We start from the raw sequence: 13,055 nt of genomic DNA on the forward strand, positions 1-13,055 counted from the left end.
AGCAGAGTAGGCCTGGAAGGATGGGACCCAGCAAGGGCGAGTCTCCGTGGGAAGGAGGAAAACTAAGTCAGGAGCTTGGGGCAGGGAGTGGCGAGGGGTCCGTGCTTAGGATAGGAGGGCCTGGTTAGGGGCGGCAGTAGGGGTTTCTGCACATCTGCGTGGACGAGAAAGGCCAGAGGTGGGGAGGCCCACAAAGACACTGCCCCTTCCCATCACAAGTAGAGGGCCCACCTGGCATCTGAAGGGAGCCCCGGGCTGTAGGTACAGGGAAGCTGGTGCTCTGGGAGGAAGAGCAGGACTGGAGAGAACCAGATGTCATCTGGTGGAGGGTATCAGGGGTGTCCATCAAAGGAGGGGTGGTGGTGCTGGAAGCCAGGTACACTGCTCAGCACAGAGAGAGAGGGAGGCCATATGAAGTCAGGGTCAAGGGAAAGACACTGGGTGGGGCCAGCCAGTCACCACCTTGCTATGTGACTTCAGGAGAGTCACTCACCCTCTCTGGGCCTCAGCTGGGGATCCAGCCCAATCCGGGCCTCACGGGACTGCTGTGAAGATCACTCAGAGTGGGGAGAGCTCTGGGAAGTGAAAAATCCTGTTTGGATGTGGGAAGCTACTTTCCTCCTTTCCACGGCTGATATTCCTTCTACACGTGGCAATGATGTTGAGAACGGAAGATGCTTCACCCAGAGCCCCAGCGCCGGGAGCCTGTAAGAGGGGCTGTCCCAGTCCAAACACACCTGAGAGGGGAGGTCTCCTGTTTCTCCTGATCTCTTGGTGGGTGACAAAGGGGCTCCTCTCTGGAGCCTATGCTCAGCAATGTCCCTCCTGCGGCCACCAACAATGTCCACTTCTGGCCTTTCCCCCAGTACTAGAGGGAGAAAGCAGAATGCTAACCCCAGGTGCCACCAGGATCTGAAACTCTCCTGGGGAGAGGGGCTCTTCTCCTCCCCCCCACCAACGGAAGCCCCACAAGACTCTCAGAGAGCGGGGAGGCAGGAGGAGCTGCCATGTTAACCATTTGGACACTTACAGGGTGTCCAGGGAGGGAGTCAGGTGTGCAGTGGGGCAGGGTGACCACAGCAACCCCTCAACCCTGTTCACCCGGGGGGAACCAGAAGCGAGGCCCAGCCCACAGGCCGGAGGCCTCGGTCTCTGCTCAGAGGCAGCGGGGATACCACCTGCTGCTGTGTGGCCTGGGTGAGTCCCTCACCTTTCTGAGCCTCCCTTTCCTCACCTGTAGCAGCAAATAATTAAAAATCACTGCTTTCAAGGTTGCTGTGAAAATGAAAACTGGTTCCTGGCAGGTGTGGCCCACAGTTGGGGTTCAAGAAATGGTCACCACTGTTACTGGTCCCCCAAGGCCTAACCTGTCCCTCACATGCCCTGCCCCTCTCTCCTCTCTGACCCTTCTCGTCACACCGTGGGCCGGCTCCAGGGGGCACAGGGAGGTAGGCAGAGATGGTGGCCCTGCTCCCTCCTGTATACATCCCTCAACCACTGAGGGACCAAGTCCTGCCCAGGCTTTGGGTCTGCCCCTCAGATGCTAAGGGTCCCACATCCTCCCCCAACCCTCTCAAAGCACAACCCTCTACAGCTGAGGTCTCCTTGGACACCCCCCTGAGAACCACGGCTCTGCGGGCCCTCCTCCCCGCCCCAGCCCTCACTTACCCATCCCAGGGCCCGTATCCTGAGTCCCCATCTCTCAGGGCCCTGCCAGGGGGCGGCTGGGCAAAGCCAAGCCGAGGGGTTTCAACTGCTCTGGCACCAGGGCCACAGCTCCCAGGTTACCAAAGGGCCCCAGAGCAGTGGCCCTCCAGACAATCCCTTCCCCAGGGAGACTGAAAGGGCACAGGCCCAGATGTGGACTCCAGGGCAGAGGAATCCCGAAGTCTCAGGTCACTCTGCCTGAACCGAGGCCCCCCTAACACCCCCCCACCCCACCCACCCCCCGCCTCTCCCTAGGTAGGCAGGGATCCCTGGAAAGGAGAGGCTAGAGCGGAGCAGGGGGTGTGTGGAGCGGGACCTGGAGAGACCCCATTACCCGAGGCAGAGGGGGCTAAGCTAGAGCCTCAAGCCTCTCCTCTGGGTGGGGAAGTTTCACCTGCGGCCTCAGGGCTCTCCCAGGGCCCTCATTGGACCAGACTTGGCGGGGGCTGACCGTCTCCAGGAAGGGGGCGGGACCTGGGCAGGTCCAGAGGGAGAGGGGCGGGGCCAGGCACTCACCTGGAGCTTCCAGGTTCTCGCAGAGCTCGGACTTGGCCTCGCCATTGGGCCGGAAGCTGCCCTTCTGCGTAAACTTGTTGGACATGGTGGCGGCGGTGACGACGGCTTTGAGGCTGCGCTTGCGCTTGGGCACGTTCTGCTCCGGGTGGAAGAGGATGATGTAGACCTTGGGCATGTAGAGCATCCCCAGGGACACCGAGGCGCTCAGACTCACCGAGACCGTCAGCGTCGTCGTCTGGATGTACAGCTGGGGGCGGGCCGGAGGCGGTGTCAGGGCGGGCTCCGCCCCGGCCTCTCGGGGGCCCTGTCTGAAGCCCACGCCCTAGACAGACACAGTGGGGGACAAACCCGGGGACCGCCCTGTGTCCCGCTGGCTTCGGGCAGAAGGGAGTTGTGGTATAGAGCTGGGACTTTAGACCAGAATCCCTGGATTCAGCCGGGCTCACCACTGTCACTGTGTGATCTGGAACAAGGCACATCCTTGGGCCTCAGTTTCCTCGGGTATAATATGGGCATGATAATTCTAGCCCTTTCCTCATAGGGCTGTTGTGAGTTTGAAATGACTTAATAAATGGCAAAAACATGTAAAATAATATTTGGCACATGGTCAGGGCACAGAAGTGTTCACCACTGTTATGTGCTATTTGGTAGAGGCCCCTGGGGAGGGGCCCTCAGGGGACAGCTGACCCTCCTTGGGGGCAGCGCCCCCTGCACAGGGCTGGCAGTGAGATGAACATCTGTCTGTGCCTTGTAGTAACTCCCAGTGGCCATGGCACAGCCCCTCGACCAGGCCCCCCATTCAGTGACTTCCCCCCCACATGCTACCCTGTGCAGAGCAGGCTGCTGGCACAGGAGCCGTGGCCTGATCGTGATCCACTGATGGCAGCCCAGTCAAAGCTCATTTCACGCTCACTCACCAGCACTAACGTTGACAGATGTTTAGCAAAATGAAAGCCCATTAATCTGGGTGTCGGGTAATCCATTATTGAATAGTGGGGCCTTCCAGGCAGGGCCCGACAATTCCCACCACCCTCGCCTGGGATCCCCTCCCCACCTCCTCCTTCCCTCCGGGTCCTCCAGGCCTCAGCTGCCCCTCTGGCCCCCTCAGCCAGGGTGGGGCCAGGGGAAGCCCAGGCTGTGGCCCCCAGGTCTGGGTATGGGAAAGCAGGAAATGCTCTGCCCCCAGATCTGCCGTTTCCGGGCCTGGGCCCCTCCCCTGGGGTCTGGCTAATGTACCACCTCCTCCAGGAAGCTCTCCCTGACTCTCAGCTCTAGCCAATCCCCCATGATAGCTTTCACTCCTTGCACCCAGTCCAGCAGTGGGGGACCGAGGTCTGGACTTGCCGCCTGAGGTCACAGGAGCCCTGAGCTCATCTGGAAGTCTCCCGGAAGGAGGGGCCAGGTCCTCCCATTCTCACATTCCTCCCCATCTCTCGCCCCTCTCATAAATACCTCATGACCTGGATCTGAAGGCCTTCATCCCAGCCCCCCTTCCCCGGGTCGCCTTTGGGAGAGGGGCTGGAGAAGCTCTAGGGTCTGAGAGGAGAGAGGTACGTGACCCTGAGGAAGTCTCATCCCCTCTCCGGCCCTCAGTTTTCTCAACAGCGCAATGGGATAATAGCACCTACCTCATCCAAACCATGAGGCTACCCAAGTGCAGACTGTGAGGCCACATGAAACTTACAGGGCACCAGAGAGGGGTGCGGGGGGAAGGAGGCTGGGAGTGTAGAGAGGCTGTTTCATTTGCCACCATTCAGAAAATGTCACAGGCCTGGGGAAATGAGAGCTTGTTCCCTAGTGAGCACACACCCCTCTGTCCTCACACGCAACCCACGCTCTCACCGACAGGCACAGTGCTGCCGCCCAGCATGTGGACAAGGAGAGGTCATGACAAGCCAGTAGGAGGGTGCTGGCCACCTCTCCCACCCCCTGGATGGCACTGGGGGCCAGGGCGGAAGGAGTGAAGGGGGACAGTCTCCAGAATATCATAACAGACCCTTGGAGAAGACAGTGGAAATCTGGGCTAAGCAAGAACGGGCTTGTCATCTGGGTCTTCACTATTGACTGGGGGTCCCGTGGGGACAAGGTGTGTCTCCCTCATTAGACTGGGGGTTTCCTGAGGGCAGGGGTGTCTCTCCTTTTGCACTAGGGGTTCTTGGGTATAAGGGTGCATTTCCAGGGCAGATATCCGTCTTAGGTCTTTTGCCCCCAACTTGTTGATGGGAAGGAGGTATGGTTGGGCCAATATGGGGATGGTGGGACAGGGGTCAAGTACCCTCTCTGGGCAGAGTGAGGCCTGCAGTGGACACAGCCCTGTATGGGGGTCAGGGGGCTGGGTTCCAGATTCCACTCTGCCCTGACCCACTGAGGTATGCTGAGCCCCCTCCACTAATACAGGCAGAGTTCGCTCCATGGGCATGCACACTCGGTTTAACACCTTGCGGCCGCCACCTTGAATCCTGAATAATTTTTGGACAAGGGGCCTTTGTTTTCATTTTGCTCCTGTCCCTGAAAACTATGGAGCCAGCCCCAAGCACAGGCCTCCGTGTTCTGTTCTAATCTGTTTTTCAGCCTAGGAGCCTTTCTGCACACAAAATACAAGGAGGGGTGTAAAGAGGTCAAACTTGGACCAAGCTGCCCCCCTCGTCTGCTGGGGCCCCTCCCCGCCAGCATGGGCCCTGGGGGCTCCTCTAGCCATGCCCAGGCTGGAGGTGGCTGGCCCTGCGCACAGAAGTGGGGCTGCGCACCCCCAGCCCCTCTCCTTGCCCCAGGGTCTGGAGTTCTCACCCCACCACTGGCTCCAGCATTGTTCTGGGGTCCCCCCGGGGTGAAGGCGCATGTCATCACCAGGAGGTGGTAGTGTGTTAACCCTGTCAGAGAAGCAGCGGTCCTCTGGAACCTCTTGCCTACAGGGATGGGGCCCAGGCACGGATGCAGGTCTCAAACGGATGCAGAGTAAGAGGCGGCTTCCAGGATGTGATTTTACCTTCTCTCTTCTTCCAGGATGTGGTTTCACCTTCTCTCTTCTTCCAGGATGTGGTTTCACCTTCTCTCCCATCCACCCATCCTCCAGCCTGAACTGCCACCCTTCCTGCTCCCCTCTTTGACTTTGGTCAGGTCCTTGCTACACTCCGTCCTCTGCAAGGAATCCTGCCTTAGCCTCACGAGTCACTGCTCCACAGAGTGAAGGAGGTTGTCAGAGCTGGGTTTGATGGGGGAGGACAGAGGTCACCTGGGGTGGGGCGAAAGGCAAAGAAAGGAGCCGCTGTGGAGGTGGACAATGAAGTTCCTGTTTTGTGCTCATCTGGTGGGGGTCACGGAGGAGTCCACCTGCTTTGTGTTTCTGCCCAGGCCGACCCTGGTGGGTCCTGAGATCCTCAGTCTAACAAACCAGACAAATGACCTTCCCCACAACCTGGCCGGCCTCTGAGGCCATGGCCCGCCCCAGCCTGGCTGAGCAGTAACCCCAACCGGTGGAGAGACGATGCCCCAGTCAGCTCAGGGTAATGGCACGCGGCTACGCAGGTGAGCCCTGGAAATCCAGGCCAACATGGGAGATCCGGTCACCTGCTCACCAGAGCGACATGGACTGCCTCACTCGGCGCCACCTGCAGCCCGAGGGACAGGCGGGGTTGCAAGTACGCGTGTGCACACACCAGGGCATGCACAGATACTCACGAATCCACACTTACGTACCCATGCAACTCTGCATTCATACACACACACCTGAACTCACAGCCGCACACTCCTACCTGACTCAGATACACCTGGGCTCTCACACACACACACACACCCCTTCGTGTACCTGGGTACACACACGTGTGCACACACACAGATGCACTCAACACACCTGCACACATACTTGAACACACACATACACCTGTGCACACACACACCTACACTCAAACATCTGCACATACACTGCTGAGCAGGCACACTTAAGCTGCACACCCAAATACACCCTAACACCCATGAACCCTCTGTGCACACACCTGTCCATCCCCACTCAGTCTGCACACACACACACACACACACACACACACACACAGCCCATCCACTGCCACACACACACACACACACACACACACACTGCCCATCCACTGCTCAATGTGCACAAAAAGGCACACACACATTCTGTACACACACGCTTCTGTATGCATAACACAACTCCCCATAGTAGCCTCACTCCACTCCATCTACACACACACACACACACACACACACACACACACACACACTAGCACCCAGGACCCGGCAGTCATTGGGGCTGTTTGTAGCTCAGACGTGACACAGCACAGATAGAGCCCCAGGGTTGCCTGATAGAGCCCCAGGGTTGCCTGAGCCTCTAAGAAGCCTGGTGGTCTTAACTGGAGGGACGTCAGAGCTCCCCTCCCCACCCTCACCTCATTCAGAAGCCCAGAGAAGGAGGGTTGACGCCATCAGGGGCAGAGCTGGGTCTCAGGACCATACGCTGGTGTGGGGCAGCCTGCTTTGTGACCCTGGGCAGGTCCCTCGCCCTCTCTGGGCCTCAGAGGAGATCATCTCAGAGGCTCCTTTTCATAATCTGTACTGAGAGGAGCCTCCTAAAAAAGGAAGAAATCAGAGGCAGGTGGGGTGGCCTGGAGAGATGGGGGGAGGGTGCCGAGAGGGGGGCTGGGCCCCAGCGCCTGGAGGTGGGAGGGTCTGGTACCAGGATGACAGAGAGCAGCGTGCTGGCAGGCAGCCAGGGGAAGTTATGGGAAGGCAGAGCAAGGGCCTGAACCACCATGCTGTCGGCCACCTGGCTGTGTACCTTTACACCCTGAGGAGGCGAGGGAAGGGGTCTCCTGGGATTGTTGAGGGTAATGTCTCAAGCTGCCAGCTTCCTGGGGTCGTGGGCGGCCTCCCCTGATGGCTCCATGGGCCCCCTGGGTGCTGCAGGGCGTGCAGGCTTCTGCCTGCACCTGCCCTCAGTGGGGAAGGCCTCTTGCTGGCCTGCTGGGGGCGGAGACCCAGCCCACCATGCGAGCTGTTCCTCAGCGGCGGTGGCTTTGGCTCAAGTGTGCAGGGTGGCCTGGAGCCAGGTCTGGTCTCAGACCTCAGGGCGCTCACTGCCAGCCTCAAGGTCTGCTTCTCAGAACCCCCAGCCTGCTGGGTCACCATTGGAAGACAGGCCACAGGCCTCTCTGCACCAGACCCAAGGGATTTGGGGTGGGGGGCACAGCTCCTGCCCTTGAGGAGCTGCTGGAGAAGGGGTGGACACCTACCAAGGAAGGCCCAGGGGGAGAGGTGCCCCAGAGCTGCAGGGAGTGGTGTGGGCTTGGGAGGGGCTCCTGAGTTAGACAGAGTAGGTTCAAGCAGTCCAGCCGTGCCTCCTACTGGCTGTGTGACCTTAGACAAGTCACTTCACCTCTCTGTGCCTCCACGTCCTCATCTGTAAACAGGGATGGTGAATCTACCCTAGCCCACTGTTGTGGTGTCTGCTGACCACCAGGTGAAGTGCCTAACACATGACAAGCAGCCATCCGTGGTTGCTTTGACTGCTGCCTCACTGAGGCCAAGCATCCCTAGGAGCTCACACCCAGGCTCACTCTTGAAATGCTGTCCACAGGATGGCGACTCCCCCAGGTACAGATCTAACCCAGCCCTCGTCCCTGAACCCCAGACTCACATAGTCAACCACTGACTCAACAGCTGCACTTGGACGTCTCACGGGCATCCCAAACTCAGCACCTCCAGAGGACTTCCGGATCTCCGCCCCCGCATAGGCTCCGCTGCCGTCTCTACCCAGCCCCGCACCCCCCCACCCCAGTGCAGATACTCCTTCCTTCCCATCGCTCACACCAACGACTGTGGAGTCATCCTGACTCCCCTCTGCGCCTCTCATCCCACAGGCACTCCATCGGAAACCCAGCCAGCCCCACCCCCTGACACAGCAGGAATCCCCCGCTCGGCACCACTCCCGCTGCCAGCAGCTCCCGTCGGGATCATTACAACCACCTCCAGCAGGGCTCCACCCAGCAGCCAGGGGATCCTTTTAAACCTATGTCCCAACGCATCCCTCCCTGCTCAGAACCCCACAGTGGCTCCCTTCTCACTCCCGGTAAAAGCCAACATCCTTCCCACAGCCTCTGGGTCCTACACCATCTGCTCTGTCTGCCCCTTGACCTCGTCCCCTCCACCCTCCTTCCCAGCCCCAGCCTCCTTACGGTGGGTAAATGGCTTTTACGCCCCTCATGTTGTGTGATTGTTACAACACCTGTAAGGACTGCAGAGGAAGGGTCATGGCCCCAACCTATTGATGAAGAAACTGAAGCAGAGAGGCCAGCTAGCTTGCCCAGGATCCCACAGTTAGACACAGAGCTGGGGTCCTCGGTCCCTCTGATTCTCCCTACATCTCTGGCCTCTGACTTCAGTGACTCCCAATCCTTCCAGATAAAACCCCCCAGCACCCAGGCAGCGCTGGGGCAGTGATGTGGGCAGAGTCCACGGGGCCCTTGGGGTGTATCTAGACCCTCAGGCCAGGCTGGCAGGATGGCCTGACAGAGCCAGCAAGAGGCAGCTCCAGCCAGTGGAGGGTGGACCCTCAGCTGATGCTGCCAGGTATCCCCACCTGGCCTTCGGGGTGGCTTGGGGCCAGGGAGAGAGGGAGCGGGTGCCCAGTACATCACCCACCTCGGGGACCCATGGGGATCCTGTGAGGGCAGAGAAGTGGGTGGAGAGGGGAGGAAGAAAAGAGGAGTGGACAGAAAGGAATATGGGCTGAGTAGGGAGAGAGGTAAGGGAGAGTATAGAAAAGAATGGAGAATTCCCTGGCAGTCCAGTGGTTAGGACTCCACGCTCTCACTGCCGAGGGCCCAGGGTTTGATCCCTGGTCAGGGAACTAAGATCCCACAAGCCACGTGGCACAGCCAAAAAAAAGAATGAAAGCGGGGGCGGCATCCCAGGCTGGCAGAGAGGAGAGAGGAAGGTGGGAAGGAGATGGGGAGGAGAAAAAGGTGGGGCGGGAGAGGCAGGGATGGAGAGGCAGGATGGAGAGATAGGGAAAGAGAGAGGAGAGGGAGAGAGGAGAGGCGGAGGGTAGAGAGAGGGTGGGAAGGAGCAGGAAGGAGAGAGATGAGGCAGCGGAAGGTGGGGGGGCGGGGCAGAGAGAAACGGGAGAGGAGGCAGGAGAAGAGAAAGGGAGAGAGAGGAGAGAAACCCAGAACCTGGAGAGAAAACCGAGACAGAGAGAAGACAGAATGAGGCAGGAACGAAGGCACTTCCAGAGCAAGGTGAGAGGCCAACTAGCCCCAGGAGGCTGCCCCCTGCTTACCGCCCTCACCCACCCCCAGCCCCTGCCACTCACCTTGTCAGCCGACTGCGAGGTACCAAAGAAGATGGGGATAAAGGCGAGCCAGACGATGCAGGTGGTGTACATGGTGAAGCCGATGGGCTTGGCCTCATTGAAGGTCTCAGGCACTCCGCGCGTCTTGATGGCGTACACGGTGCACGTGACCATAAGCAGCATGCTGTAGCCCAGCAGGCAGATGAGCGACAGGTCCGAGATGTCACACTTGAGCACGCCCCTGGCAAAGCGGGGGTCGAGCGTCCGCTGGTCCTGGAAGTCCACCACCGAATGGGAGGGGTCCACTACAAACCACACACAGATGCCCAGCAGCTGCAGGGAGATGAGGCTGAAGGTTATGGCCAGCTGCGAGGCGGGGCTGATGAAGCGCGGGGCGCTGACCGACCGCTTGCCCTGCTCGAAGATGCGATAGATGCGGTTGGTCTTGGTGAGGAGGGCCGCATAGCTGATGCTCATGCCGAGCCCCAGGAAGATCCGACGCAGAGAGCAGGTACCCAGGTCGGGCTCGGCGATCATGAGGAAGGTGGTGGCGTAGCACAGGAAGATGCCCGCCAGCAGGACGTAACTCAGCTCGCGGCCCGAGGCCTTGACGATGGGCGTGTCGTTGTAGCGCACGAAGGTGACCACCACGAAGAGCGTGGCAGCGATGCCCACCACAGCCAGGAAGAGGGGCAGCACGGCCCAGGGTGAGTCCCACTCAAGCTTGATGATGGGGATGGGTTGGCAGCCCGTGCGGTTCTCTGTGGGCCGCATGTCGTAGGGACATGTCTTGCAGGTGTAGCGGTCCACCTGGTACTGGTACCCCGTGCAGGGCTCACAGTGCCAGCAGCAGGGCATGCCCTTCACCGTCTTCTTCCGCTCACCCGGCTGGCAGGGCAGGCTGCAGATGGAGCGGGGCAGCTGCTGCCCGCTCCCTGGCCAGTGCATCCGCTCTATCTGGCAACAACAGCACAGAGGAGAGGGCCTCAGGACATGCCGCCAAGTGCCCTGGACCACCCCACTGGTGGCACCAATCTGAATCACTTAGTTAGTGATTTTAGTTAGATGGCTAGAATCCAGCTGCCCGGGCCCTGCCAGGATCAGCTGAATCCAACAGCTGCATTTAATTAAATAAGCTCCCCGGGGCAGGATTCAGACCCAGCTGACCATGGGGGATCCTGCTCGAATACAAAACTCCCAAGGGTCGTATGGAGAAACGCCCAGAGACCGGCAGTGACAACCTAGGGTCACATGGCAGAGTGGAGAGAACCCAGCAGTCCCGACTCCCAGCCCCATGAGGCCTTGCTACTCAGAGTGGTCCCCAGACCGGCCACAGCAGCATTACCCAGGAGCTTGTTGGAAATGGAAAGTTTTGGTCCACCCCAGACCCACTGACACAGAATCTGAGTTTTAACAAGACCCCGCAGATGACTCCTGTGCACCCTCAAGAAGAAATGTGCTACGGCTCAGCCCACCGGGCCTCCTCCAGGCGGCACAGGGACTTGGGTTCAGAAGAGAACCGCGAATAAAGATTCAATCAGAGGACCACTAATGTGTGCCCACAGGTTAGCGTTTCTTGGCATCTTGCTCTACCTGAGTGCTAGTCACTGTTACACGTCTCTGAAGACACAACTGCTGCAAGCTAAGGAGCGATAGAAGCTGGCACGCCCTACTGAATGTGTCGCAAAGTTCTGGAAAGTAAGCGAGAGCCCCACAGAGCTCCAGGCACTGGGCAAAGGGAGCCTGACTACACTTGGGAACCGTATTCAAAGCATCAGTTCTAAATAAGCGGCTCTTAGGAGAGTTCACACTTAGAGAACAGCAGGCTGTGCTCTTTGCCTTGAGACGTCGTCCTCCTCTGTCCAGACGCAGCCCTCCCCCTCCTCACCTCGCTCCCCACCCAACCCCCCCAAAACTTTGAGCCCCTGAACTCCAGCATGACTTCATCTATCCAGAGTTCTTACCCTGCGAAGGGGCCGTAGGCAAGAAGACCCCAGGCCAAGGGAAAGGGCAGGGGGCAGGAAGGGCAGCAGAAGCCCAGTCGCCCTGTTCTTCTGTTTCAGGGTTGGGGGGCTCAGGGCCCTCTGAGGTCTAGGGTGGGGCATGGAGGGAAGCCCCAACTTGGCAGCAGCAAACCCGGGGGGCAGGGCTAGTCGGCGGCTGCCTCCCCTTGGCCTCCCCTCCCGGGGTTGGGGTGGCCTCTCTCCGCCGCCTAGCCCCTCCGGGACCCCTCCCTGCCCTCCCGCCAGGTGCTTACTCTGAGGTGCAGGTGGTCAGTCCAGGAGCCGATGACCTTGTACTCAGCAGAGCCGTTGTGCAGCTGGTACTGGTAGATGTCATAGCGCCCAGGTGCGTCTCCATTCTCATTGAAGGTCACAGGGTTCCCCGCGATGCCTGCGGGGGCCCGTGGAGGTCACACACTCAGTTTCTTTGCTGAGCCTTCACCCAGAGTCAGGAAGGATCGTGAGCCCAGGGCAGAGACACCTCTGTATGGAACCCCTTGGAAGCATCTCAAGAGACCCCCATGCACTCCCACCCCATGGAGCCCCAGGACCCCTTCTCCAGGGTTGGGTGGTGCCCCCACCTGAGAAATTGACGCTGCGGATGTACTTGAGCAGCTGGGTGCCGTCCACAGGGTCCATGCGCGGGCAGAGCCCCACGCGGCCCGGACACAGGTCACGGTGCATGGCGTGCAGCGCGTGGCCCATGGCGTACACGGCGTCAATCACAAACTGCACCTTCCCCTCCTGCTCGTACGCCGAGTCCTGCCCAATGCGCTCGCGGCCTGCGACAAAATATTCAGAGTGGGGGCGCCCATGAGGCCCACCATCCTCACAGATGTATAGTGGGAACCACAGCAGCCCCCTGGGGCCCAGAGAGCCCACCTGGGCACACCTAGGTCTCCGACCCCTGGCCCAGTGCTCGCTCCATCACCCCAGGAGATAGTCTTGTGGAGGGCCCGGGGGATGGTCCTGAAGGTCTGCTGCCCTCACTACTGTACCGCTGGACCCTGTGCCCTGAGGCCCCAGAACAACCAGGGCAGGCTCCCTTGTCCCCATCACCCTTGGAGGGCAGTGAGCCTGCGGGTCTCCCTGTGGCCGTGGTGCTTGCCTGCCCTCCCCCAGCCTGGCCTGGACCAAACACGGGAGCAGCTGGCCCTCACACAGGCAGGAGCTGTGACTGTCAATGAGGGCAGTGGTGCCCTACGGCAGCTCACCCATGGGTAGCCCCAGCACAGGGTACGGGTGGGGAAACTGAGGCCCAGAGAGGGTGAGAGACCTGCCACAGGTCCCTCAAGATTCAGGACACCAGATGCCCTCAATGACTTCCAGATGCCCCAGACACCAGAAGGCACCATCATCCCCAACCACTCCTCCCCATGTCAGTGACATCCCCCCATTAGCCACGGTGAGTGAGCTTTGCAAAATGGGGAACCCACCCCACTCACCCCCTTCTCACTGCAAACAGCAGTGGCTCCCCAGGGCACTGTGACCTCCCATCCTCACCCCCTGGGCTCTGGGCACAC

At 59.9% G+C, this 13,055-nt stretch overlaps 1 protein-coding gene across 1 annotated transcript; it reads right to left on the minus strand.

Annotated features, from left to right (window-relative positions):
- Positions 1 to 737: 737 nt before the first annotated feature.
- LOC102993591 (metabotropic glutamate receptor 4) lies at positions 738 to 12,750 on the minus strand (the record flags this gene model as incomplete). Its single annotated transcript, XM_028487307.1, has 6 exons — positions 12,747 to 12,750; positions 12,114 to 12,314; positions 11,787 to 11,923; positions 9,551 to 10,486; positions 2,224 to 2,470; positions 738 to 868 (listed from the first exon to the last, which is right to left on the minus strand). Coding segments are annotated over exons 1-6 (1,656 nt in total), but the record flags the coding sequence as incomplete, so codon positions are not given.
- Positions 12,751 to 13,055: the final 305 nt, after the last annotated feature.

The sequence above is a fragment of the Physeter macrocephalus genome, unplaced genomic scaffold, assembly GCF_002837175.3.
Source record: "Physeter macrocephalus isolate SW-GA unplaced genomic scaffold, ASM283717v5 random_1048, whole genome shotgun sequence".
In the NCBI taxonomy this organism is placed as follows: Eukaryota; Metazoa; Chordata; class Mammalia; order Artiodactyla; family Physeteridae; genus Physeter; species Physeter macrocephalus.